The sequence below is a fragment of the Enhydra lutris genome, unplaced genomic scaffold (genome assembly GCF_002288905.1).
Source record: "Enhydra lutris kenyoni isolate GAN:26980312 unplaced genomic scaffold, ASM228890v2 scaffoldscaffold52, whole genome shotgun sequence".
Taxonomy (NCBI): domain Eukaryota; kingdom Metazoa; phylum Chordata; class Mammalia; order Carnivora; family Mustelidae; genus Enhydra; species Enhydra lutris.
Window position 1 is genome coordinate 4,465,767 of NW_019154136.1, and position 27,249 is coordinate 4,493,015.

The following is a 27,249-nucleotide window of genomic DNA, read 5'->3' on the forward strand; positions in this document are numbered from 1 at the left end:
GTAATTGCAAAAGGAAGACTAATGCAACCACAGCATAATGTAACCATGTAACCATGGGCATATGATAACCCTAAATAGCAACTTAACAGCAGAGCCATGAGTTAGAATTACAACAGTTCTTAGATATTGAAAAGAAGGTGCAGTGAGCCAACTCTTAAGCTGGCCCACAATAATCCCCGCCTCCTGGTATTCACAATCTATGACCAAGATGGCAGGCCAACTGCCGCCATCTTGGTCATAGACTAATTTACCTGGACTGAAATGATCACTCCCACGGAGCTGGCAGGACCTGTGATTTACTTCTAACAAACCGCATGTGGCCCAGGTGAGAGGCTATCACTTCCCTGATTAGATTACCAAAGGTGGTGGCTTCCATCTTGCTAGCAACCTCTCTCTCTTGCCGGCTTTGATGAAGCAAGCTGTCCCGCAGGAGAGGTGCCTGTGGCTGGAAATGGAGAGCAGCCTTTAACCGACACTGCCAGAGGAACTGAATCCTGCAAACAACCACATGAGTTTGAGCTTGGAAGTGGATCCTAAGCCTGGGAGATGCCTGTGGCCCTGACTGATGACACATAGCCAACAGCCTTTAAGAGACGCTGAGTGGAAGACTCAGCCAAGCCTCGCCTGCATGCCTGACTAGAGATGGTAAGATCACAGAGTGCGTTACCATAAAGCCACTAAGTCTGGGGGTAATTTGTTACACAGCAATAAAAACCTAAGAAAGAAGGGTAATTGCTTTGCATTTTTATTATGTTGGTGAGCCGTGGCTTAACATCCGTTAGTACTGTTTAATGGAATCAACATACAAATTGTTATACCGGGAATTGTTTTCAGTTAAGACTACGTTTTTCAGACTTTGCCAAAATAAGCCTTCCGCCTTGGGGTTGTCGGGCCATTGAAGGATGGAGCTCTTGCAGATCCTCTGCCGCAGCCTCAAATACTGAGAATGCTGTAACACGGGCTCCAGCAGAATAAATACGATCACATCCATGTTCTCTTCCATGAGCCGCTGCAAGGCCAAGTAGAATGCTGTTTTGAAGTTCCAGTTTTGGGCATATTCTTTGGTTAAGACGAATATAGTTTTCTTGCTTTGGTTTATGCTCTGCATGAGGTTATCGATGATGGCTAATCCAGGGTCCCAATCCCTCTCCTCTAAACACAGGAGCACATTTTTCCCTTCGCTCTCCTCTAGGTGGAAACGCAGCTCATTTATCACCCAGTCTGTAACCGACGCATCTTTGGTGTCATAAGAAACATAGGCATCGTAGAAAGTTTGGGACGTGGAAAGAGACCTGTAGCCTTTTACCTTAGCTAGACAAACGTGGTAGATAAACCAAACATCCCAGTAAAACCAGTGGTGACCCAAGGCAGCCAACATCACGGTAATGGTGATTAAGGACGTGAAGAAACACAGCACTGCCGCGATGGTATCTGAAATACAGGTTGTTAGCTCCAGACTCATGATGCTCTTCCCTTTCTGATCCCCAGGACTAGAGCAGATCACGTCCGTCAGCCGAGGGATGGTGACATCCAGATTTTCATCCATCCATCTTCGAAAATCTCCAATGTCACAGGTACAGTCAAAAGGGTTTCTATCTAGTTTCAAAATGGTTAAACTGGTGTTGGTCTTCGTTTGAAGCGTGGACTTGTTGATCATCTTCAGCAGGTTGGAACTCAAATCGAGGTGGATCAGACTGCTGGCTTCGGAAAAAAAGTTGGAGGGCAGGTGCGAAATCCTGTTTCGACGTAGTAGCAGCGTCCTCAGGGAAGGCGTGAATTTGGAGAGGCTATTAGTTAAAGAAGATAGCCTGTTTCCACTCAAGTCCAGCAAGTGGAGATGTGGAAAGTGTTGGAGTAATGTCCAGTTAAAGAAATTTAACATGTTATTATTTATGTATAGTTGGGTGAGACTCTGGGGCAAGTTCAGGAAAGCTTCATTTGGGATGAGATGAAGGTTATTCAAGGACAAATCAAGCCGTGTCAGGTTCCTGAGACTTGTAAAAATTTTCCAGTACTTGTCACCTTCAGCATTCCACAAAATGTCAAGGTGGTTTCCTCTGAAAACTAATTCTTCTAGGGACATGCTTCTCAGGTCTTGCTCTGTTAAAGTATAAATGCCATTGTGGCTCAAGTTTAAAACTTTCAGTTGTGTTAAATTTTGAATAAATCCCAGGCGGTGCGTCACCCCTGCTATTCGGAAGTAGTGTGCATTGTAGCTGAGATCTAGAACTTCTAACTCGGGTAGATCACTGAGAGCATTGTCATCGTCAAAGTCTAATCTATTGTTGGTCAGATCCAAATATTTGATATGCGGCACAGCTGAAAATTCAGTTCCATTTAACACTTGACCATTGCCATTTGAAGACAGATTTAAGCAGGCAATGTCATGAAAAGCTTCAAATTGCTCTCGCCCAATGAAGAAAATACTGTTCAGACTTAAATCTAAGGCTTTGCCATAAACTGTGCATTGCGGCTTTATTAAAGGATGGGTATTATGATAAAAATTTGAATGTGGGTCAAACTCAAATTCTGCTGAGCGTGGCTTAAGGACATGACTTGGAGAGGAGTAACCATTTTCGTCATTTTGCTGGATATCATTTACCAAGGGTGATATTCGGTTTTCTGACAAGTAAATGATCGTCAGATTGGGGAAATCTTGGAAGAGGGTAAAATTAATTTGCTTAATAAAGTTGATGCCCAAGTTGATAGTCCTTAGATGTGGAAGACCCTTCAGGGGATGGAAGTTTTTTGCTGTAAGTTCCTGGAACACGTAACCTCTTAAGTGCAGCGCCTGGAGCAGCTTAAGATTAGAGAAGTTTTGGGAAATATTAATATATTTTGGATATTTTGCCATTTTGTAGTTAAAAGATAAGTCAAGTATTTCCAAGGAGGGCAGTTTCGTTAAAAATTCCCCAGAGGCTATTTCATCCACTAAGTAATTGAATTCCAAGTGCAGAACCTTCAGGTTGGGCATGTTCTCAAACCACGTTACGGGAATCTTCCGGAGAGAAGTGCTAGAGAGGTTTAGGTAGCGAAGTTCCGTCAGGTTTTGAAAAGCAAGAGGATGGATCTGAATTGAAGAGCCTCCTTCACAAGGTGTACAGGGAAATGGGGCGTTGAAACACCTCGGGCAGTTCCCACTTAAATCTAGGACTCTTAACTTTCTCAATCCCTTGAAATCTTCCTGACTGATGATTTTAATCTTGGCATTGCTGAGATAAAGTTCTCTTAGGGAGTCTGGCAGCTTAGGTGGCACATGGACAAGCTTATTAAAAGACAGGGACAGCACCTGCAAATTTGTAAGACTTTCAAACGTTCCGTCTTCTATGTCAAAAGTTTTATTAACACAATTATTGCCGAAATAGCAGTTCCAGCTCAAGTAGAGCCTTTCCAGATTGGTAAGGCCAGAAGTGTTTTTTTTAGTTACCCAAATTATGTTGTTTTTAATGAGACTAAGTTCCTTCAAAGACCCTGGCAAGCCACCAGGTACTTGGTATAACTGGTTGTCTTCAAGCAGTAACTGGTTTAAGTTTTGTAGGTTGAGGAACGCCCCATCTGTGATATTCATGCCTTTTTTGTTTGTATCAGGGTTTTCATTCAGGTGCTGTGGATTGCCATTGTGGTTTAGATTTATTTTAGTAAGATTCTGCAGCCCTTGAAATGATTCATTTGTTATGTGTGTAATGTAATTATCAGAGAGGTCTAGTGCTGTCACATACTTGCCCACGGTTTGGGGAACTTCTCTCAGTCGACGGCTGTTGCATTCTGCAATCACAGAGCCATTTTGTCTTTTCTCATCACAAGGGTAGCTTCTAGAATAATTTGCTTTGCTGAAGAACTCATAGGAATCAGAGATGAGCAGGAAAAGGCAGGTCAGAAACAAAGATGGGAGGGTCATGTTTTCCTAAGGAAAATCAAAAGTGGAGGCACAAGGTTAGAGTAACAGGGTTTACCAGGTAATTCATGACAAAAATAACAACGCTTCATGACACTGCACATGTATTTTGAAGTATGAATTCTCTTAGCAATTAAACAAATTGTGTGAAGTTAGGTTCAGAACAATTTTAATTTTTATTAATTTTTTTGTCTTTTTCAAATTTGTATTTAAATTGTAGTTAGTTAACGTATGCTGCGATACTGGTTTTGGGAGTAGAATTTGGTAATTCATCATTTACACACAATACCCACTGCAAGGTTTGGAACAATTTTAATTTGTCAGCGCATTCAGCTTCATGGTGCTCAAAGAAGCCTGGGAAGCTTTTGCAGAGGCCTTCATTGAGATGCCTCATCACCGTAATGGGTCTGATGCAGGCCTGTGGCTATGGTTCATGCTAGATCTGGAACCCGGCAAGCTATACATTCATAGCTTCGACCTATTAGCAGAACTCGCGATGAAAGTTGGCCCATCCCAAGGAGAGTTCAGGTCCACCTTTCATTATGGTATCATCTGAGATCTCCAAGCTAGAGTCACCTCTACCTTATCGACATAGCCATTGCTTGGCACAACCATATCTCTTATCGGCCTTCCCCACAGATGTTTGTTACCTCTCCAGTGGTACGTATCCGGATCTATTCTCTCCTCCTCTATCAACAGACACCTTCTGTTGATAATGATAACAAAGTATCAGGGAGTGTGCCAACCATAAACATTTTGTCACCCACATTAATGCCCAGAGCAACACAGTGAGATAGGTTCTATGTTATCCGCATTTTATCTTTGATATTCAATTTATCCACTTAAGACCCTTCAGTGGCTTTCAGAAGGATGATACCGTTGTAGAGCTGGATTCCAGTCATTCTGATTCCAACAGTAGCCATGATGCTACACAACCTCACTTTGAAGTCTTTGTGTCAGAACAGCACCTCAGTTGTAGACGGCACTCAAAAAAATCTTGCGGATGGGGCGCCTGGGTGGCTCAGTGGGTTAAAGCCTCTGCCTTCGGCTCAGGTCGTGATCCCAGGGTCCTGGGATCGAGCCCCATATCAGGCTCTCTGTTCCTCAGGGAGCCTGCTTCCTCCTCTCTCTCTGCCTGCCTCTGCCTTCTTGTGACCCCTGTCTGTCGAATAAATAAATAAAATCTTAAAAAAAAAAAATCGTGCGGAATGGCTACCAGTATTTCTATGTCCCTTATCATAGGAACGTTGGCATTAATAGCTATTCTTTGGCTGATGTTGTAAACTTCTGTAGGGAAGACATGACGTCTTATCTTTTCAAGCAACCTCTGTAACTCAGTAGAGCGCCTCACTTTCTGCTGGATATAGTAGCTTTGGTAGTTACACGATGCAATAAACACATTAACGTGATTGCGGGATGAGGGCTGTGGTCAGAAGAACTCTCCAAATCTTATTTCACCGAGTCTCAAGACCAACCTTCACGAAATCGTGTTTTTCACTAGAGCCGAACTCCTGTCCTTCTTGTGAGCTAAGCCAGGCAAGTGCTTCCTTTTTAAGTTCTTCTAAAGTTGAGGGTTAATGAACTAACAGTCCCTGTCATAACCTTAGTATGCGGATAGTGATTATGCTGAGGGTCTAGGATCACCGCCAGTTCACAGCAGTCGAGGAAGAGCCAGCTGCTGCTGAGATGAAAACTCAGGTGAAACAGAACTCCCAGGCATTTTCAGTTACTTTCAGTCATTTTCAAGTACAGCACTATCTAGGTGCTGCTGCCTGATGTCTTCCTTCCACAGAAAGCAAGCCCCACTTTACCTGGTTTGGTAGGCAGAATTTCCAGAGGGCCCCTCTGCCCTTTGCTCCCTCGTACTACTCTGTCATCGTGCTAGGTCATGTGACAAAAGGGAGATTATCTAAATGGGCCTCATTCTGTTGTATGAGCCTTTAAAAGCAGAGAGCTTTCTCTGGCTGGCAGCAGAAAGGAGAATCAGAGAGGTTGGAAGCAGGAGAATAATTCGACTCGCTCTTGCTGACTTAAAGGTGGAGGGGGCCACTGGCGAGGAAGGTGGCAGGCCACCTTCAGAAGCGGAGAGTGGTGCTCTGCTGACAGCTGGCAAGGGAACACCCCGTCCCCCATCCTACAACCACAAAAAACTCAAATTGCTTGGCAACCTGAATGAACTTGGGAATGGATCCTTACTCAGAGCCTGGAGTGAAGAGTTCGGCTTGGCCAATGTATCAATTTTAGCCTTATGCAATCAAGAGCAGAGAACCCCAGCAAGCCCACCCGGACTCTGACCTATAGAAATTTGAGCTGATAAATGGGTATTGTTTGAAGCTTCTTGTAATATTAATCTGATGTGTTAAATTTGAGTTTGTGATCTTGCAGTGGAGATGTCCAGTAGGCTGTTACATATATGTCCCTTTGGCTCAGAGGAGAGTGCTCACAGAGGGATGGCCTTGGGGGTCGTGGCAAGGACAGCCTGAGGTATGAATCAGATCATGCAGGGTAGTGGATGCCATAAAGGACTTCAGTTCTATCAACAACAGTTTCCACATCTTTTTTTCTGGTAAATTTATGATTTCATTTTCCTACACTGAAATATCTTATCCCACTGGGATTGTTTTGCCATAAAACGTGAGGTGCAGACCCACATTATTTTTTTCTAAATGGAGATCTGCTTGCCCCAACGTCACATATTTATTTTTACTGAAATACGGTTGACACACAATGTTACATTAGTTTTAGCCATACGACATAGTGATTCGACAAGTCCATACATTATGCTGTGTTCCTGCAAGTGTAGCTCTCATCTGCCATGGTACCTCACAGTACCTCTGACTACATTCATTATGCTGTACCTTTCATCCCTGTGATTTGTTCATTCTGTAACTGGAAACTTGTACCTCCCACTCCCCTTTGCCCATTTTGCTTACCCCCCCCACCCTCTCCTCTGGGAACTACTAGTGTGTTCTCCGTGTTTATGGGTCTGTTTATTTGTTCATTTGTCTTTTAGATCTCACATATAAATGAAACCATACAGTATTTCTCTTTGACTTGTTTCATTTAGCATAATACCCTCTTGGTCCATCCATGTCACAAATGGCAAGATACCATTCTTCTTTATAGCTGTGGGTATACATGCCATCTTCTTTATCTATTCATCTGTCGATGGACATTTAGGTTGCTTCCATATCTCAGCTATTGTAAATAATGCTGTAATGAACATAGAAGTGTGTGTGTGTGTGTGTGTGTTTGAATCCGTGTTTTCATTTTCTTTGGGTTAATAACCAGTAGTGAAATTACCACATCATGTAGTATTTCTAGTTTTTATTTTTTTTAAAGATTTTATTTAATTATTTGTCAGAGAGAGAGAGGGAAAGAGAGCAAGCACAGGCAGACAGAATGGCAGGCAGAGGCAGAGGGAGAAGCAGGCTCCCTGATGAGCAAGGAGCCCGATGCGGGACTCGATCCCAGGACGCTGGGATCATGACCTGAGCCGAAGGCAGCTGCTTAACCAACTGAGCCACCCAGGCGTCCCTCTAGTTTTTATTTTTTGAGGAAACTCTAGATTGTTTTTCACAGTGGTTGCACCAGCACCAATTTACAGCCCCACCAAGAGGGCATGAGTGTTCTCTTTTCTGCACATCCCATCAACGTGGCTTTTGTTTGTTTTTGATGTGTGTTTTATTTAGCCATTGTGACAGGTGTGAGGTGCGCTCTCATGGTGGCTGTGATTTGCATGTCCCTGCTGGTGAGTGATGTGGAGCACCTTTTCATGTGACTGTTGGCCATCTGGATGTCTTCTTTGGAAAAATGTCTATTCAGGTCCTCTTAATTGGGCTATTTTTTTGGTGTTGAGTTGTATAAGTTCTTTATGTATTTTGACTATCAACCCTTTATCAGACATACCACTGCAAATATCTTCTCCCATTCAGTGGGTTGCTTTTCTGTTTTGATGATGTGCAAACATCACTTGTTGAATAATTTTTTGCTTCCCAACTTTAGGCTCTCTGCTTCATCAATCTGTTCATCATTCACATGCTGCCACCACATTTTTTAATAATTACAATTTGGGGGGATGTTAGTATCTGATAGACCAAGTCCTGCTCATTGCTCTCCTTTTGTGGATGGATTACTTGTATTTTACCTTCTAACAGGTCTTTGCTGCTATAAATTAAGACTACTGATTCCCATATATTAATTTTATACCAAATCACTATTCTAAATTCTCTGGTTATCTAGAATAGTTGTTTCTCCATGTGATATTCTTGGGTAAGCAATTAAACCACCTGCAAATAGTGATTATCTCCCTAATACCATTTATGTAGTCCAATTTATTTTTATTGTCTAATTGCATTGCCTAGTTACTCCAGAACAATGAAAAAATAGATCAGAGGCCCAAAAAAAGCAGAGACTGGTCAGTGCAACCACATGCAAATTAAAATTATGCCTTACAAGGCATCTGGATGGTTCGGTGGGTTAAAATTATGCCTTACAAAAAAACATGGCAAACGATGCCAAAAGTGAAACAATAAATTAGGAAAAACTATTTGTAGTCCTTATCACAGATAAGGGAGTAAGAGATTTGACACGTAAAGACATTTTACGGATAAGTGGGAAGATAACCCAACAGAAAAATGGACAAAGACATATTAAAAGGCAGCTCAAAGGAAAAGGAAATACATATAGCTTTTAAACATAGGAAAAGATACTAACTTCACTCAAAAAATTACACAGAGATACCATTATTTTTACCAATTCTACTGTGTAGGTGAGGACATGGAGAAACAGGTGCTGTCATATTTTGCTGGCAGAAATCTAAATTAATGTCCCCTTTAAGACAGTAAGAAATTCTTAACATTTATCAGAATTGGAGACATAGGGGCAGAATTGGAGACCTGGGTGGCTCAGTCAGTTAGGCCTCTGCCTTCAGCTCAGGTCATGATCCAGGGTTCTGGGATGGAGTCCCCCATCATGCTCCCTGCTTGGCGGGAGGCTGTTTTTCCCTCTCCCTCTGCCCCTCCACCTGCTTGTGTGCATGCGTGCTCTCTCTCTCAAATAAATAAATAAAATCTTAAAAAAAAATTGGAGACATAGACTCGGCAATTCCTAGAAATAGATCCTAAAGATAGACCCTCACATACACAAATGACTACACCTAAGGATGTTCAACGTAAGGCTGTTAGCAATAGCAAAAGATCAGAAATCGTTCGAATACCTTTGAGTGGTGGCCATACAGGGGAATACTGTGCCGCAATTCAAAAGCTCTATAGCCATTTACTCATTTGTTCAAAACTATTTATTAAGCATATACTTTACTTCAGGAATTACTTCCAAGCTGGGAATACAGCAAGGAACCAAATTGATTAAAATGCCAGCCCATTTGGAGCTTACCCTACAGGACAGTAGGTTAGATGGTGGAAATCACTATGGAGAAAAATAAAGACAGGGAAGAGGATGGTTATGTAGACTGTCCCTCAACTGGGATTTGACTGTTGTTTCTCTCATGATGAAACTGGGGTAATAGGTCTTGGGCAGGAAGACCACAAAAGTCAAGAGCCTTTGCGGCCCCATCACACCAAGGGCACAGAGTAGTAAGGTGACTCACTGTATGTGGCCCGTGATCACCTGGCTGAGGTAGTGCTTATTAATTTCCTGCTCTTGTTTTTTAATTATCCATTAATAAAACATTCCAAATGAATGTTTAAAAAGGCCCAGGAGGAACAGAAGGCCAGGTAAGGCCAGATCGGAGACTCTTCCCTTAGCGTGATGAACAGCTCTGTTGGTAGGAGAAGAATTTTTAGGTGGTTACTTGGGCAGGTCCAGAGGACAGAGCTGTCCTGTGTGGCCTCAAGTTAAGGCCTCTGCGTCTCATCTCAGAGGCAAGATTCTCTCTTACAACAAGGAACAAGTGAGCGGAAAGGCTTCCAGGGGGCGCTAGAGACCAGGAGGAGAACTTGCTGAATTTCACTGTTTTTTTGTTTTGTTTTGTGTTTTTTCTCAGGGTGAAAATGGCCTCCCAGAGTCTGGGAGAGTCTGAAGCAACTTAAATGTCGGGCCATGGAAGGGATCAGCATATTCTGCCCATTTGTGAGTGAGGAGCTTGTGGTTCCTAACTCCACTCTGCCAAGGGTCCTGACATAAGGAGGTGACTTGATGGAGTTCCACATGACCTCGGTTTGAAGAGAAATACATGGCCGGGCAGGGTGGGAAGCGGTGAGCTGGCAGCTAGCCAAGGACTCAAGGAGAAAACCTGGAGCCGCCAAGCCTCTCCATCTTCCTCAGGACCTCATGGTGGTGAATGGACTGTAAAGGCCCCGTCATCTTCCCAAGTGCCGGGCTGAGACTAGCTCACTGGTCTGACTGGAGCCAAGGAGAGAGGGGGGAGCCCCGACAGCCCCGCAGGAGCTGCGCCTCCCTGGCCGAGCCCCTCCTCTTGGCCTCCCCCAGGCCTCTGGCTACTAGGAGTCCAGGCTCCGTAAGCACCTCAAGGGCCACCAAGGAGAATTATGTTCACAAGTGTCACCAACAAGTCAAAACCATGGAGTCTGGCAGAAGAGAAATGGCAACTATGCAAATAAAGTAGAGAAATGGCCACTCTGGGAATCAGATAAAGGAGGGAAAGGGGCGATTGTGCAAGTAAGACATAAAGTGCAACTCTGCAAATAAAACCGAACCTGAGACAGAGAGAAGAAAGGACACTTACTTCTGCCACCTGTCCCCCTCCCCCTGGCAGGTCTGGAACCCCCTAAAGTGCGAGTCAAGGATGAGGTATAACAGCTTAAAATCTCTGATGCACTCAATAGTCAACATGTTACATAAACACAGAATCCAACCCCGCTCTTGCAAGGCCCCACATCACTTGCCTCCCTTTGATCGTGGCTCCGGTGCCAATAAAACTTTATTCACCGAAAACAGGCAACTAGCCTGCAGGCCAGTTTGATTGTTTTTTCTAACAGAACATTAAAATATTGTTCATCTTGATTACGGGGCAAATTTGGGGCATCCTCCCTTCCTTAAATTTTGCCCCAAATGAGTGCCTCGACTCTCCTCACCCTGGGCTCAGCCTCGCACCGGGGAAAATATCCGCGATCACTCCGGCACACTCTGACCGAAAGCGACTCACGGCCATTCCTTTTGGGCAGAGAGACTCATCTGTTGGGAAGTCCTGTAAAATGAAGCTTCTCATCACTTATATGGACCCCGTTCCCCACCCCCACCCTCCCTGCCTTGCCTAATAGAGAGTACCTGTCCCCTGAGCAATTCACCTAGCATGACAGAAATCAACAGAAACAGAAAAAAAAAAATTCAGAAGCAGAGATGGATAGAATGAGGCCTCCGGCAACCAGGACAGTGGTTTAATACTTAGTCTCTTAAAGCAGGTCCTGTCCTGCACAGATTCTCGGTCTCCTCTCTGCAAGTTTGAAATCCTAAAAAATCCGAGCACCAGAGAACTTTGTTTTTTAGGACTTACTGGCCACCCAAACCGGACCTGAACTGACATAAGGCTACTATAATCTGTATTTAGCTAGTTAGCGTGAGATTTCTCGTTTCATGGCAGAAATAGCCACGTGGGTGACTTGTACCTGTTGGAAGTGTTTTGTAACATATCATCTTGCTAAAATATGAATTCTAAACTCTCACGCCATACTGGCCCATGGGTTTCAGGTAAGGGATTGTAGATCAATACTCCTGTCTCCTAGGGGACCTTGGTTAAGCATCCGACTTCATTTCAGCCCAGGTCACGATCTCAGGGTTCTGAGATCGAGCCCCGTGTCAGGCTCTACACTCAGCATAGAGTCTCCTTGTCCCTCTTCCTCTGCTTCTCCCCCTGTGCTCTCTCGCTTGCTCTTGCTCTAAAATAAATAAAGACATTTAAAAAAATACTTCAGTCTCCTTCACTGGGGACATATTAGCAATTCTTGAATTTTCCTCAGCCTCTCTGGTAAATCAGAAAATAGAAGGTGGGGCCAAAACACTTCGGCCTTTGTGCGTTCCTTCGTCCATTAAGATTAAAAAAAAAAATAGTCAGAATTCTCTTTTACGACCACATTGGCATAAAGAGAAACACAGTCCGGCCTGAATTATATGATTTTCCTGATTTTAAAGAAAATGAAAGCTTTCCTTAAAGTGTCACAGGCCCTAGGCCCTGTGGCTTCTAAGAACAGAAGAGCTCCCTAACGAGAAGCCGGCCCTGGTTGTCCACGGTGTCACTCCGGGGTTCAGATCAGGCGCAGGGGCACAAGGTGGGGAGACAGCCGCAGGTAGGGAGAGAACTATTGCAACGGGAGCAGCGAAGGTGGAGGGCGAGGGTCAGAAAAGGAGAATGTTGCAGGTTCAGTTGTAACCCCCCGAAAGATGAGCTGAACCTCTAACCTCTGTACCGGTGAGTTTGACCTGATTCGGAAGTAGGGTCCCTAGCCACGGAATCCAGTCAAAGCGAGGTCATGCCGAGTGAGGGTGCCCCCCAGTCCAGCGCCTGATGTCCTTAGAAGAAGAGGGAAGTTTGCAAAGAATGCCCAGGGCTGCTGGCCCCCACCAGGAGCCGAGAGAAGGACCTGGAACGTTTCCCTCAGAGGCGCCAAGAAGGTGAGAGGATACAGTTCTGTTGTCTTGAGCCACCAAGTTTGTGGAGCCTGAGAATGGGCAGCGGGGACTGAGAGCGGCTGGTGGAACCCAGTGCCTGGACAAAGCCCAGCCGCCCGAGGAAGCCGTTGTTCAGACAGGCTGGTGAGCTCCCTGCCTAGAACGTTCCCTGAGGATGACTGGCTCTGCGTGGTCTGGATCTCTCACTGGGTGTTGCCTTGGAACACCCAGAAAAAGTCAGGACCCATTTCCTTAAAGAAAACATATGAAACACACACACACACACACACACACACACACACACACACACACACCCGCTAACTTCCCTCCCCGCCAAATAGCACCATTTCTAGCTACAGAGGAAGAGATTTCGCAACTGTTTTCCTATTTTCCATGCATGCTCTGTCCTTTGGTTGGGTCCATCGCTGACAACAGACCAGGTGTCACCTTTGGGTTCGGAAGGACCCAAACAGCACAACGAGAACAACTGACCCTAGTCCTACCTCACATCTGCCTTCTCCGCTTGGACACCAATGGACACCAAAACCACAATGACAGAAGACCAGGGAATTCTGAAGATGTGTTCAGAAAAGTCTGCCTTCGCTGAGGAAGCCGTGAGGGGCAACCCCCGGAACCCCTCCCGAGGGCGTGAGGGGCACCGGCAGGACAGAAACAGACGGTGCTGGGTGCAAAGGAAGTGCCCCCACTGGGCGATGCTAACCTCAATCCCGCATGTTTTGCTACACAATTTCACAATCTCAGGCAAAAATCATGGGGGGGGGGGGGGGCGGGGGGCGAGGGGATGGGGGACAAACCTGCCTTCCTGAAATGAAACAGGTTTTTGTCTTTCTACATCCCCTTCCTAGGCTGCAAACTTTCTGCAATGAGCCTCCTTCCTTCTCCCTCTTTAAAGGCTTCCTTCGTCTCAGACCATCTCCTAAGCTGTACCCCCTTTCTCAGGATGGGTCCCACGGATAACCCAGGATAACACTAAAGAGTCAAGAGAACCTTCTGGTTCTAAAACATGGTCAGTTGAATTACTAAGCCTTTTGGGCATTATGTGGTGTTCAACCAGACTTGAATTTTTGCCCAGTGGGACCTATTTATAATTTTTTATGGGTTCTGATTCACTTGCTGTTGAATCTGTTGCCCACGGAGACATTATGAAAGTAAATTAGTAAAGAAATGGTTGACAGGGTTTGTCAGCTTAGGTGAAATTTACAATTAATCAATAGATATTTTATCCTTCCCAAATCTGATGGATTTGCTAACGGCTTTGGGAGAGAAACCACTACCATGTTGAATCCGCATGTCAATGAAGAGATGGATCCCAATTTCCTGGCTTTTACGAAGATTAAATACAAAAACGCATGACTTACACTGGTCCCAGGGTTTGCTTCCTGGCAAAGCACTCAAGTGCTCCCTACTGTATTTCGGGGAATTCAAATAGCATGATTGTCAGTATGGCAGGTGCTACTTTAAGACCCCATTTTACAGGGGTGCCTGGGTGGCTCAGTGGGTTAAGCCTCTGCCTTTGGCTCGGGTCATGGTCCCGGGGTCCTGGGATTGAGTGCAGAATCGGGATCTCTGCTCAGTGGGGAGCCTGCTCCCCCTACTCTCTGTGCCTGCCTCTCTGCTTCCTTATGATCTCTGTCAAATAAATAAATAAAATCTTTAAAAAAAAAAAGACCCCATTTTACAGATGGGGAACCTGAGGCCTGAAGAGGCTACTCAAATGGTAGGTGGCAGAGCTGCAGCTGAGCCTAGAGATCCCCGAGGAGTTGGCACTTTGGTAATTCTAGAAGCAAGCAGCTGTTTGGCAATGGTCTGGTTTGGTCGGTCCACAGAGAACTCATAGCCACACCTGGAACGTTCAGGATCCAAATGCCGGAGGTGGTTGATAAGAGTTTCAAAAACAACAAATCCCTCAGCTCTGTTTAATAATGCGGCTGAAGTCAACACATTCCTTTGGAATGACGAGCCCCTCGGTGGACTCTGGAACTGACCCTAAGATGCCCTCACAAATAATCGCCAGCGGACTTGCAAAGACAAACCGTAAGTAACGCCATCCTCCCCTGCGCACATACCCTGATGTTGCTGAAGTGTGGGCTTTCCACAAGCCACATCCTGGGCTTTTCAGATGAGGCACACTCAGAGCCTTGACTTTGCTTTCTGAAATCCAACCAAGGGGCTAATGAGGGAGATCTGGGTCTTCCTGGAACCTTCTCACTCCCTACAAAAGCACTGTGCTCTTTAAGCAAATGACCGGAAGGCCCTGTGGGCCACTGTTCTAAGGCCGTGGCTCTTGGGCTCACCTTGAGAAAGCTGCAAGGTTGAGAAGCTATGAACAGACAGGCCCGGTCCCCAGCATTCTGATTTCATCAGTCTGGGGGTTCCCCTGTGATTCTAATGCGTGGTCAAAGCTAACAACCTCTGCTCCGAGGTCAGGGGCCTGCGAGGTCCTTGACCTCTACCCATATCACCATTGGGAGGGAGGGAAGCAGGGCACGTTTCCAAGCTTAGTTTGAGTTTGTTATGATTCCATTTTCATTTCTTATAATACAATTATATTGGCTGTGGCTCGCATAGCAGCTTCACGGGCCAAGTAGAAATCGGATAACTTCAATCCCAGTTCCCCATGTGTCGGCGGCCCTGTTGGGCTGTTGTGGTCCGTGCACAAAGCATCATCAAACTGAATTCCTTTCAAGAGCTAAAATGGGCATCGCGTGGATTTCAAAATTAACTTCATTCAGTCGTCGAAAAGAATGCAATCTTGCCTTTTGCAACCATGTGGATGGATGTAGACAGTATAACACTGAGCAAAATAAGTCAGAGAAAGACAAATACCGTGTGATCTCACTCATTTGTGGAACCGAAGAAACAAAACAGATGAGCAAAGGAGGCGAGGAAAGAGAGAGAGGCAAACCAAGAAACAGACTCCAACTCTAGAGAACACACTGATGGTCACCAGAGAGGAGGTGCGGGGGGATGCAGGAGACAGGTGATGGGGATTAAGGAATGGGCTCGTGATGAGCACTGGGTTTTGTATGGAAGTGTTGAATCACCGTATTGTACCCCCGAAATTAATATTACGATATATGTTAACTAACCGGAAATTAAATTAAAAAATTTTTTTTAAGATTTTATTTATTTATTTGACAGAGAGACAGAGAGAGCACAAGCAGGGGGAACAGCAGGCAGAGGGAGAAGGAGAAGCAGGCTCTGCGCTGAGCAGGGAACCTGAAGCGGGGCTCGATCCCAGGACCCTGGGATCATGACCTAAGCCGGAGGCAGAGGCTTAACTGACTGAGCCACCCAGGCGCCCCTAAAATAAAAACTTTTTTTAAAAAAGAAAAAATAATTCACCTCGAAAACTTAAACGTACACTAAAGAGCTATGAAGATAAGTAACTCCAAGAACTTTACAAAGCACTGAATAAGCATGGAAACAACATAAGGTAAGTTTTGGATGAGATTCTCCTGAAACCATGTATTTTTTTAAAGATTCTTTTTATTTATTCATGAGAGACAGAGAGAGAGGCAGAGGTAGAGGGAGAAGCAGAGAGCCCGATGTGGGACTCGATCCCAGAACCCTGGGTTCATGACCTGAGCCAAAGGCAGATGCTCAACCCACTGAGCTATTCAGGTGCCCTGAAACCAGACTTTTCAACTGCTCTCAAACCTTACTGAATTTTTTTTAGAAAGCACATCACTTCTTCTTTTTTTTTAATTTTTTAAAGATTTTATTTATTTATTTGACAGACAGAGATGACAAGTAGGCGGGGAGGCAGGCAGAGAGAGAGGGGGAAGCAGGCTCCCTGCTGAGCAGAGAGCCCGATGCGCGGCTCGATCCCAGGACCCTGAGATCATGACCTGAGCTGAAGACAGAGGCTTAATCCACTGAGCCACCCAGGCGCCCCGAAAATACATCACTTGTTCAAATTATAAATTTTGTTTTTCAGCCTGATCTTTCCCGACAGTAGCCATCACCGACCTCCTGACTACAGGATGCAATTGTAGAAACGGTAACAGGTTTACTTAAAAGTCCTGAACAAGAAAAGTAGCAACAAATATTGAACACGCCTTGGAGTATGCTAATTTCAGGCTTTGCAGAGCCCCTAGCAAGTGCCCGGAGCATGTGAGATGAGAATTTGTCCTTCGTTGGTGGAGGTAGCGAAGGAAAAACACTTCCACCCCTCACTTTGCTTCCAACCCTTTGGTTCTAGAAGAGACTACTGTTTCTGGCAGGACCAGAGTGTAACAGTCAGCTCCTAACTTGGAATCTGCTTGTTGTCCTGCTCAAATCAGTCAGACCACTGGATTTGATTTTCAATGTCTAGTGCCCATCCCTGAGAGGGGTTCTAATACTTGCCGGCCCCATTCACCCCTTTCTGTGTTTGCATCATTTGCCCCTAAGCCGCATGTTGGAGTCAATCAGAAATCATGCATTTCGTGGGAAAGCTTTGTTAAGAGAACAGAAGTGGCTTACCAGGCTCTGTCGTCCTAATTTCTCATCGGTCACCTGCAGCGCCGGGGAGGGCTACCCTCTGTCGCTCGGTGTGCTCAGAGCAAAGAAACTGGCCAACTTCCTGAACTCGGCGCCTTTACCACCAGCAGAAGCCTGCATGCAGTTTGCAGAAGTTTATGTGGGAAGAAGGGAACTTGTGATTTCTTAACTGTTGCCAAATCATTTCTTGACTCTGCTTTAAAATTTCAAAACTGAAATTCAGGGGCAGAACGTTATTTATAAAATGATTTAAATGAATGATACAAATAGAACACATATGGGGGGAGTTGTGGGTGTGCGTGGTAGGGGGAGGGGGAAGGCTACAAGGAGCCCCACCAAAATGTTAACATCAGTTTGCTCTGGATCTTCTTCAGAAGATCAGTGGGATCAGGGGAAAAGGAGGGAGAGAAACTGGGACATTTTTTCTTTGACTTAGAAAACTTCGGTGTGAGGGGCGCCTGGGTGGCTCAGTGGGTTAAAGCCTCTGCCTTCGGCTCAGGTCATGATCCCAGGGTCCAGGGATCAAGCCCCACATCAGGCTCTCTGCTCAGCAGGGAGCCTGCTCCCCAACCCCCCTGCCTACTTGTGATCTCTGTCAAATAAATAAATAAAATCTTTAAAAAAAAAAAAGAAAAGAAAACTTCGGTGTGTTTTTATAAACTTCACCACACATTTGAATTCAGTTTAGGATTGCCCAAACTGATCTTTTGTTATATAAAGCAGAGAAATAACACTTGCATTCCTTCATCTGTGTTCCACGGCTTTCCAAAACAGCACAGAGCGAGGTGGGTGTGGGTCCCCCAGCAGGCGTGTGGTGCAGAGAGGGAGTCTCACCCCCAGTGTCCCTGCACCTCAGCCAGCACCTGGCCCGCGGTGGAAGCTCAGTAAACATCCAGCGAACGAGGGAATGGGTGACTGGAGGCGCAAGAGCATTCACGAGGCAGGAAGTGTTAATTTCCTGATTCGGTCTGATGAGCGAACTGGATTCGAGGCTCTCAGAGCGCCTCTGAAGGGTTAAGCACAGGAGTCAGCCAACTGTAGCACAAGGGCCAAATCCAGCCGGGGGAAGGGGGACGGGTGTGCGGGATGGGGGTGAAGAATAATTTTTACAAATAAACATTTGTAATCAATCTGATGCTAAGGAACGCTAACCTTGAACTACAAATACACGAATGTGATTATCCCCAGAGAATGCCATCCTTGTCATTATTAGACCTATATTACAAAAAAGTGCACTCGATTACTATAGTTTGAATTTGATCAATTAAATAAGCATGCGATGTGTTTTTCTCTTATTATGTAAGTACCTACATCATGTCTTTAATGAGCCTCTTGGCCCACAGAGTCTAAAATATTTACTTCCTAGAGAACATTGGCTGACCCCTGGCCAAGAGATTCATTTGGAATGGGATAGGATGTGTTTCTTCTTGCCTGACATTGGGGACAGGGTGGGACTGGGGTGACATTTTTATGCACGCACGCGCACCCCCCTCCACACACATTGTATCATTAATGTTCCCCCCAAGGGAACACACCCTGTGGCTTCATGGGCCCCCCAGAAGCCTTCATGGTAGTGAGCTCAGAGATCTCATCTACCTGCTACCAGTCTCTTGGTTTCCCTCGAACGATTTGGTAAAAAATGAAGTTTTAAAAAGTAAGTAAAGGGTCGCCTGAGTGGCTCAGTCAGTTAAGCGCTTGCCTTTGGCTCAGGTCATGATCTCGGAGTCCTGGGATGGAGTACGGCGTCGGGCTCCCTGCTCAGCGGGGAGCCTGCTTCTCCCTCTCCCTCTGCCCCCCTCTGCCCCGACTTGTGCACTGTCGCTCACTCTCTCAAATAAATCAATAAAATCTTAAATTAAAAAAAAAAGAAGAAGTAAAAAGGATTGCCAGTAGGGCTGAACAAGTGGGCTGAACTTCAGGCTGGACTGCTGGCCAGCCTTTCTAGAAAAGACAGACACACACACCCTGGCTCCCCAGCCACAAAGGGTCAGCCGATCACAGGCCAGTCGGCTGGGCTCCCGCCAAGCCCGGCGCATGGTGGGGCGACGCTCACAGTCTAGTCGGTGCTGTGCCAGGCAAGCTTAGGAACCTGGGCCACTTATTCAAATCAAGTGAACCTTCTCAGGTGTTTCCACGCAACCAGTAACCATGAAAGAGGGGAATGATATTGACACCAAGGCAGGATGATCACTGCAAACCGGAAGCTTAGTCCCATGCAGAAAGTGGCCAGAGTGAGCCGTCCCTCTGCTTGAGCCTCACACCTGGCCCTCAGTAGCCAGCCCTGTTCTCCCTGCCCTGCCCCTCTCGCTCCCCTGGGCTGTGGCCCACAGCGGGCCCGGGGAGCCACGGGCAGGGTGCTAGCCGTGCTCCTCTCCTCTGGCCTCAGTGGGCCACCGAGCATTCACAGGGCAGCGGGGGCTTCTCCCACATCCAGGCCAGCCACACAGGGAAATCCCGTGGAGCCCTGAAGAGGGCTCAAGACCTAGGACAGCCCCAGGAACCTGCCATCAGTTGTGTGTCCAAAAAAATTCAACATGGAGAACAGAAAAGCTACAGTGGAAGGAGTCATAGGAAAGAACCGCTTCTTAAGCAATGGATTTAGATGAAGGAATGCATGAGAGGATTCCTCTACACAAAACCATATCAGATGTGAGGTGCAGAGCTCCTGAGGGCATGGCTGCTGCGGGCCCACGTCTGGGAGCCCCAGTCAGCTTCCTAAGGCACCTCCAGGCCCGTGGCCCCTCCCTGGTCAGCACAGACACAGGTGATGTGGGCCACAGGACTCGGCCGCAGGTAGCAGCTGCTGTCCAGCTCATGGTCCTCTCACGCCTGTTCCCACAATTCCATAGCTTTTCCCTACTTCCTACTCCCCATTCCTCCCTCACTCCTGAGCCCCTTAACCCACCCTCCAGAGCACTCTGTTAGCACTCAGACTTACACCTGCCCTGTTAGGCTCATTCCCCACCAGTTCTTCTCCATTTGTACATTATTTCTCCTTTTATTTATTTTTAAAGATTTTATTTATTTGAGAGGGAGCGAGCATGAGAGGGGAAAAGGTCAGAGGGAGAAGCAGACTCCCCATGGAGCTGGGAGCCCGATGTGGGACTCCATCCTGGGATTCCAGGATCATGACCTGAGCCAAAGGCTGTTGCTTAACCAACTGAGCTACCCAGGTGCCCATTATTTCTCATTTTAAACAAAAGCTTGAAGCGCTAGTCTATATAATACTTCAATACCCATCAGAAAATGGCAGTCCTCTGGATGAAAAAGTTAGCTGAAGGCATACTTCCTGTGGCTTATGTAGCCCCAGATCAGAGCACAGAGCTAGGTATGAAGAAGGAGGGCTGGATTATAGCCTTACTTGGCAATATGGCCAACTACTCTTGAGCAGTGGATAACCTGTGCAACTGTACATGATGGTTCAGCTAAACAAATTGAAGTCTATTTCAGCATCATGAATAGGACTGTCTCCTTTCAACAGCATGTCTGACTGCACAAGCAGGGCCAAGGCAAGGTCTTGCAGTCCTCTGCAAATTCCCTTCTTGAGGCAGTCCCAGGTTGCAGACCAATTATCTGAAACCCTGGGTGTTTCCATTCGTTGCAACCCATTCCTATGTTTCCTGAAGCCACTGTCTCAAATAATGGGCCAAGACACCACAAAAAGCCATCACACTTGAGAGCTGGAAGGGCCACCTTATTTCAGGGATGTGGGAACTGAAGGCCAAGGTCAAGAGGGCGGTAGTGGTAGAGAAGAGTATGGGAACCCACCACCCCACTTCTGCTCTGTGCGCTTTCAACTTCTCCCTTCGCAAATGCCCTAAGTGAAAAGCCAGACAGGATCAAGCCTCCTGTCCATGTTTTGCGAAGAGGATGAGGGTGAGTTTTCCAGCTCCCACTAACTCTGTGTTCTAATTCCTCATCCACATCATAAAACTTCCCCCTCCACTGACGCACTGCGGGTACACTGACGTTCGTTCTGGCTGCTTCTGGTCTGCCAAAGCCAATTTAGGTGCTGACAGGCGTTCCCAGGCCAAAGGGGGTTAGGGAAACAGAAAGGCCTCGTAAGACATTTACCAGTGAGAGTCCCCTCCCCCCACCCCCAGACCTTCCTCTGGTGGGAAGGGGGCTCTGAGGCAGTCACTGCTTCAGGGAAGGGTCGGTGTCACAGGACCCAAGAAAAGAGAGCAGTTGCAAAAGTTGCAGTCGAGTTCTAGATGTTTGAAATAATACACCTAAAATGGTATTTCCTCTCCCTGGACAAGGTTTAAGAGGAGGAGATGGTCAGAGAGGAGCAAGACAGAGAGGGCGAGAGATGCCAGCTGGATCTCAGACAAGGGCCTGGCCTGTGTGAAGACCAGGAGGAAACTCAGAAGCCCCAGATAAATTCTGGGAGTCAGGAACAGGGGGAGCCTCCTCCTGACACCCCAGCTAGAATCAGGGGAAATGGCAGTGTCTAGAATTTTCCTCACTACCCTAGACCCGAGAGCAGTGGGGAGCACGGAGGCAGAGGGGGCTTGACAAGGCTGCCCTGGTTTGCTCTAAACCCCACAGCATCGTGAAGGGAAAGGCTTCTGAGGGGAGTGAAAGCTGGCTGACACAGCAGGGGGCTTTAAGGTCAGGTGGTGGGGACAGAGCAGGGGACGGCAGCCCGCACAGATGCGCCACAGTTGAGGGACTTGAGAGTGATGAAGCGAGACCATCCTGTGTGATTGTTCCATTGAGCCCGCGGTCACATGGGAAGGTGTTTATAGCTTGTAAAGCTTCAAGCCTTAGCCATCCTTATCCGTGAGTAAAGAGGGGGGTGGTGAGGGGTTGGGGGGGTGCTCCAGAAAGTTAAGATATAAAGGGGCTCGGTCAAAAATAGAGCTTATGGCGGGCCGAGGGGTGAGGAGGGTTGGGAAGGACAGAAAGGACCACGTGGCCCTGGGTTGCTTAGAGACGTCAGTGGGAACCCATATTTAGCTTAATAGATACTGACGGACAAATGGAAAACTAAGTTCACCGCTAACAGGTATCCCTGATACGATGCGTCAAGAATGGCACTTGACCTCTGTAGCTCTCCCTCCTCAAAACCCATAAGCCCAGTCTCATCAGGAGAGAAACATCAGAAAAACCCAAACGGAGGGCTACTCTACAAAATCCCTGACCAGTGATCTGCAGAACTGCCAAGGTCATCCAAAACAAGGAAAACAAGTGACTGTCGCAGCTCATAGCAGCCTAAGGAGACAGGCTGACTACATGTCATAAGGTACTCTGAGCACTAGGGGAAAACTAATGGAACCCGAAGAAAGTAAGGGGTTTCACTAATAATAATGTATCAAGAAATGTAGCGTAGTCCTAGAAGAAGCTAACAACAGGGGAACCGGGGGGGGGGGGGGGGTTCTACGGGGACTCTCTGTGCTCTTTTTGCAACTATTATAGAAATTCACAGCCAGTCTAAAGTACAAGATGTATTTAAATACTACAAAGAAAAAGGACTCTATAAACTGAGCTAGGTTCAGCTTCTCTGCATATGCATATGGGCCGTAGAGATAGATCAAATACAAGGTGAATGTTCCCACTTGAGACAAGGCAACAAAACTTTTTCCAAAGAAAAGCACAGGCAGAAGGTGTGGACATCGACGCTGTGTTGTTTCCCCTCCAAATATGCTAGTCGTGACTTTGTAATTTAGAAAAAAAATTAGGACGAACCGAAATGTTGATCAATAGAGCTTCAGTAAGTAAAATGTTACAGCCATACAACTTGTACTGCAGAGCCATTGGCGGGGGGGTGGGGTGCCGAGGGTGGATCCACAGATCCAAAACAGAGGGCTGGGTGGGTTGCCCCTTCCAGCTCCCCAGGGGCAAGCCCCTCCCGACCTAGTCCTTAGTCCTCCGTCTCCCCTCCCAAGTGCCACGCAAACCACCCCCATGTCACCCGTCCACGCAAACTTGACTCCCTTCTGGGATTCCTCCAAGATGCAGTTTGGACTTCATCAGCTCAGAGTGGCCTCCTCTAAACAGCGCCCTCACGCAGCATGTCCACGCCAGGCGAGGCCTCATGCTCTGAACTCCCAAAGGGCCAGGCCATCCTCTGTTTCCCTTTTCAAACTCTTACCTGGCGTTCACTGACCAGTGAGGGCAAAACTCTGATCAGTGTGTCTCTGAGGGCAGAAACGCCATCATTGTACCCTCCTTGCATAGTGGCAAGCTCGGCGGATGTTTCTGGAATAAAGGGAGAGAGGGATGGAGAGTCAGAGAAGAAAGCAAGGGCTCCCCAGCCGACCCTCAGGAGGGCTCACTCTGTGGCAGGATCGGCCCTTCTGGACTTACTTGCTCCTCCCAGGATCCCCTGATGGAGGGACTGTGGTTGTGTTCAGTTTTTATCAGAGGGAACTAAAGCACCAAGAGGTTAAAAAAGTCAGGTGACTCTGGCTCCAGAACTGTGCCCTTGACCACTACTGGATATTCCGACAACAGAAAGGATCCCAGGGACCTATAAAAAGTCGCCTAATGTTGAAACACAAGATGACCAACGACTTTCGACAAAGTGGTTTTGAGAGCAGAAGAATCAAAAACCAAGTTAGAAGGGGTTTCTCAGTAGCGGGGGATGCCATTAGACCCCGTCACCTGGCCCACACAGCAAGGAGCCCAGCACACTGCAGAAGCTTCCAGAAGCTCAGCCAGAGCGCCAGCAGCAGCAGCAGCACGGCCCCGGGAGCGGCGATGCGAGCTTCTCTGCCATCTAGAGCCCATCTCTGCCCAATTCTCCCTCTCGGTATTCTCAGACCTGGTGTCCCAGGCACCCCTCCAGGGCCATTCCCATTTACAGCCCACACTCAGCTGTATTGGGGATTACAGTTTCCGCTTTCAGAGGAGGAAGCAGGCTTGCAGAGGTTCAGTAATTTGCCCACATGAACCGAGAGCTCTGGGCACCTGTCACGCCCTGCCCTACGCTCCATTTTCCCAGGCCCAGTTTCCACGGTCAACCTTTGGAGGCCGAGCACTGCTTCTTTATCTGCGGATAAATGATGGGGACACCAGAAGGGAAACAGAGCATTAGATCGGTAAAATTAAGGGCAGTTTTTTAAATATATAAATCTTTCTTGATTCTAAGATTCCCACCTACTTCTAAACATTGCAATTCGGGAATGTATACCATAGAGGCTGAATGCCCTCCAAATTCCACCTGTCAAAGAGAACCAGTGTTAACAACAGGGTATATGATCTTAAAGATATTCTGTGTATACTGACCTGGTGTTACAAGCAATGCTTTTGGAAAAATGGGATCAGACAAGTACCGCTCTGGACCATTTTTCCACCCAGCCTTGTATTGAATTTGTAGATCTGTCTTATTATGATTTGTAATGGCTCTGCTGTGCACATCGTACAGCTGTAAGGTTTTACTTGATGAACCTCCCGTTGATTGACATCTGGGTTAGTCCTCATTTTTTTTTTTTTTTTTTTAAATTACAAACAATGCCACAGCAAACATCTTTGGAAGGAAAGTAACAGAACCATGTTCCGGGGAGGTGAAACCCAGAAATGGAAAAGTGTGTTTGTACAACTCACAGGCTATTCCTGATGGAACAGGTTTTCCAAGTTGGTAAAAGGCAAGGAGCCCTGAGCAGACTGGGTGGGGTTTTCACTTTCCAAGGGGAAGGAACCCCTAAAGGAGGCCCACCTCTCCTTGAGGAATAGGATAGGGATCTTGGTGGATGGGCTCTTTGGGGGGGGGCAGAACCTCGTTTTTGTGCAATGGTGTGAAAGACCGTGACAATAAACATTCTGGTGTGGAGGGGAGGGCCTTGGAACGAGTGCATGTCGGGGAGCCTCCGGTGTCTTTGGGATGCAGGAGGTGAGGTGGGATACTTGGGGGCGAGAGCATCTGCTGGGGAAAGGGGTCAATACCAGAGCCTGAAAACATGCGAGGAGATTTGGGGAATAATCCATTAATTCAAATAGGAGGGCACGCTGAAAACTGGAGAACAGCCTGTTAGGTTGGAGGCTCAGGTCAGAAATTCTGGAAGATCCAGCCAAGGGCAAAGGTGTTAATAACCATCCTGCCAGCAGGTGGTGCTCCCAGCCCAGTATTTCGGACTTCTGACTAGCCGGACCAGCCGTTTGTGTGCGATAATGTATACAGGAGCATGAAAATTTAAATCGCTGTGAAAGTTCATACAAATCTGCGCGTGTATGTAGTTTTTATTCCTAGTTTGGGGGCAGTTTCCGGGACACCAACCCAAGTTTCTAAATAGAAAGAATTGTCGCTCACGATTTGGCCAATGGGTCTCAAAAGGGTTTAAGATTTAAGAAAAGCAAACGCTACAAAACCATAAACTTTTGCTCCCCCCATTTGAGAGTAGATAGAGGATTTTAACGAAGCGATGAGCTAGAGAAGGCTTAATTTTATACATTTTGAGCGATATGGAATAAAGCTCTGACTTCCCAGTGTATGCTCTAAGTCTACTTACTGAGTTTGATTTTTGAGAAAACAAAACCAGGCTAGGTAGGAATGCAGCCAGGTGGAAAACGCTTAAGTATTGAACGCGTGGCTAGTGTACAAGGCGTGTCAGTCTGCCCACTGTGATGTGCAGAAAGAAACACTGATTTTCTAGGACTCGGTTTCTTTTCCATCTCCGAGCTTCTCCCTACCTGACTCTCCCAAAGCCTAACTCATCCTTCCAGAAGCCTGGGTGAGCCTTGCCTCCCAGGGCTTGTGCACACAGTTCCTGGGTCTGATGTGGTGGTTTCAGAGTTGGGGTGGGTGTGTGTGCACGCATGCATGCCGTCCACTTCATAATCATTTTGCACATAAATTTGGCACATTCCCTCTTTTCTCAGCACCAACAACGGGCCTCCCTGGCCCATCTAGTCCCTTCCCTCTTCAAAAAGTGTGGAGAAGCAGTCTTCTCCCTGCGCCCTTCCTGGAGACCCAGATGTCCTCGCGTCGCTTTACCTCCCCAAACCCCCTTATGATCCCCTAAGACCAGTAGGCCCCTAAAGACAAAATCCAAATAACTTACCCTGCACATGTCCCCCAAGGCAACGTGCACGGAAGCCGAAAGTCAGCTTGGATGGGAACAAAGGAAGACGGGTGAAGGGAAAGAAAAGGAGACATTCTCAATGACTCTGTCTCCTGGCGTCGTCATCTCAGTACCTAAAGCAGTAGATATAAACGGTGTCCCGGTGACGGTTTTGCAAAGACTGATCTTTATATCACTTGTTCGGGGATCATCCGGCTCTACTTAAAATGCAGACATCAGGACTCAAATGTATTGACCCAGGAGCCTGGGTTTTCAAAGTGCGGTTTCCAGCCTGGCAGCATTCCGCATCACGTTGGTCCAGCTTGTTAGAGATGCAAATTTTCGGACTCAACTCCCGTCCTACTGAATCAGAAACTGATGTGGGACCTGCCAGCAGCGAGTTTTCAGAAGACCCTCAGGTGAATCTGATGCACGTTCAAGTCTGAGAACAGGTTGTTCAACTTCGCCTGCGAAAGCCCTGGCTATGCCCCAGACCGATTCAATCACAATCCGTGTACGTGGGACCCAGGCATGGGGGTTTTACAAGCTCCCTGGTAATTTCACGGTGCAACCATGGTTAAGAACCTACTGTGACAGGCGGGGGCGTCAGTATCTAAATCTCCCAATAAGTATGTCCTTCCTGCTGAGATATCCTGGTATGGTCCCCAGCCTGAGAATCTCTGTGGTTGCAACTCTCCCGATTGGTGGGACAGAGTCACCTCTCACCTGTGTGTGGGCGTGGACTGAAGACTTCAGCACAGCAACCGAAACCACAAAACTCCTTAAAGGAAACATAGGGGGAAAGCTCCTCGACATTGGTCTTGGCAATGATTTTTTTTTTTAACCCAAATCACAGGCAACAAGAGCAAAAATCAAGAAGTAGGAGCCCGTCAAACAATAATGCTTCTGCCCAGCAAAGGAAACCGGCAACGAAATTAAAAAGGCAGCCTACAGAATGGGAGAAAACTTCTGTAAACCACAAATCTGATTAGGGGTCAATATTTACAATACTTAGGAACTCATACAGTTCAATAGCAAAAAAAAATAAAAAAATAAAAAAATAAACACCCACAACAAAACAAAAAAAACCCAATTTCAAAAAATGGGCAAAGGAACTGATGAGACATTTTTCCAAAGAGGAAACACAAACAGCCAACACATATATGAAAAGGTGCTCAGCATCACTAATCATCAGAGAAATGCCAATCAGAAGGGCAGCGAAGGCTGGGGGCATGCGACTTTTTGCCCTTCACACCT

General features: G+C 46.7%; 1 protein-coding gene and 1 long non-coding RNA gene across 5 annotated transcripts; one reads left to right on the forward strand and one right to left on the reverse strand.

The window, feature by feature from the left end:
* Nucleotides 1-455: 455 nt before the first annotated feature.
* Nucleotides 456-10,902, forward strand: LOC111157167. The gene is made up of 3 exons (XR_002641277.1): nucleotides 456-645; nucleotides 1,489-1,574; nucleotides 9,900-10,902. It is a non-coding gene; the product is annotated as an uncharacterized LOC111157167 (long non-coding RNA).
* Nucleotides 729-27,042, reverse strand: LOC111157166 (toll like receptor 8). Of its 4 annotated transcripts, none has more exons than XM_022518440.1 (3): nucleotides 25,993-27,042; nucleotides 23,085-23,191; nucleotides 729-3,904 (listed from the first exon to the last, which is right to left on the reverse strand). In XM_022518440.1, the coding sequence occupies exons 2-3, from the start codon at nucleotides 23,166-23,168 to the stop codon at nucleotides 779-781; spliced, it is 3,210 nt and encodes a 1,069-aa protein (XP_022374148.1). In that variant the 5' UTR covers nucleotides 23,169-23,191; nucleotides 25,993-27,042; the 3' UTR covers nucleotides 729-778. The 4 variants fall into 4 exon arrangements, with proteins under 4 accessions (XP_022374148.1, XP_022374151.1, XP_022374150.1 ...); XM_022518442.1 differs by lacking the exon at nucleotides 25,993-27,042 and adding an exon at nucleotides 16,970-17,101 and having other exon boundaries at nucleotides 732-3,904; nucleotides 23,085-23,143; XM_022518443.1 differs by lacking the exons at nucleotides 23,085-23,191; nucleotides 25,993-27,042 and adding an exon at nucleotides 4,546-4,601.
* Nucleotides 27,043-27,249: the final 207 nt, after the last annotated feature.

Coding starts and splice junctions, on each gene's coding strand:
- LOC111157166 (XM_022518440.1), bottom strand. CDS start 23,168: ATGCAAGGAGGGTACAATGATGGCGTTTCTGCCCTCAGAGACACACTG. Junction 3,905..23,084: donor CACTGGTCAGTGAACGCCAG/GTAAGAGTTTGA, acceptor GATTTTCCTTAG/GAAAACATGACCCTCCCATC.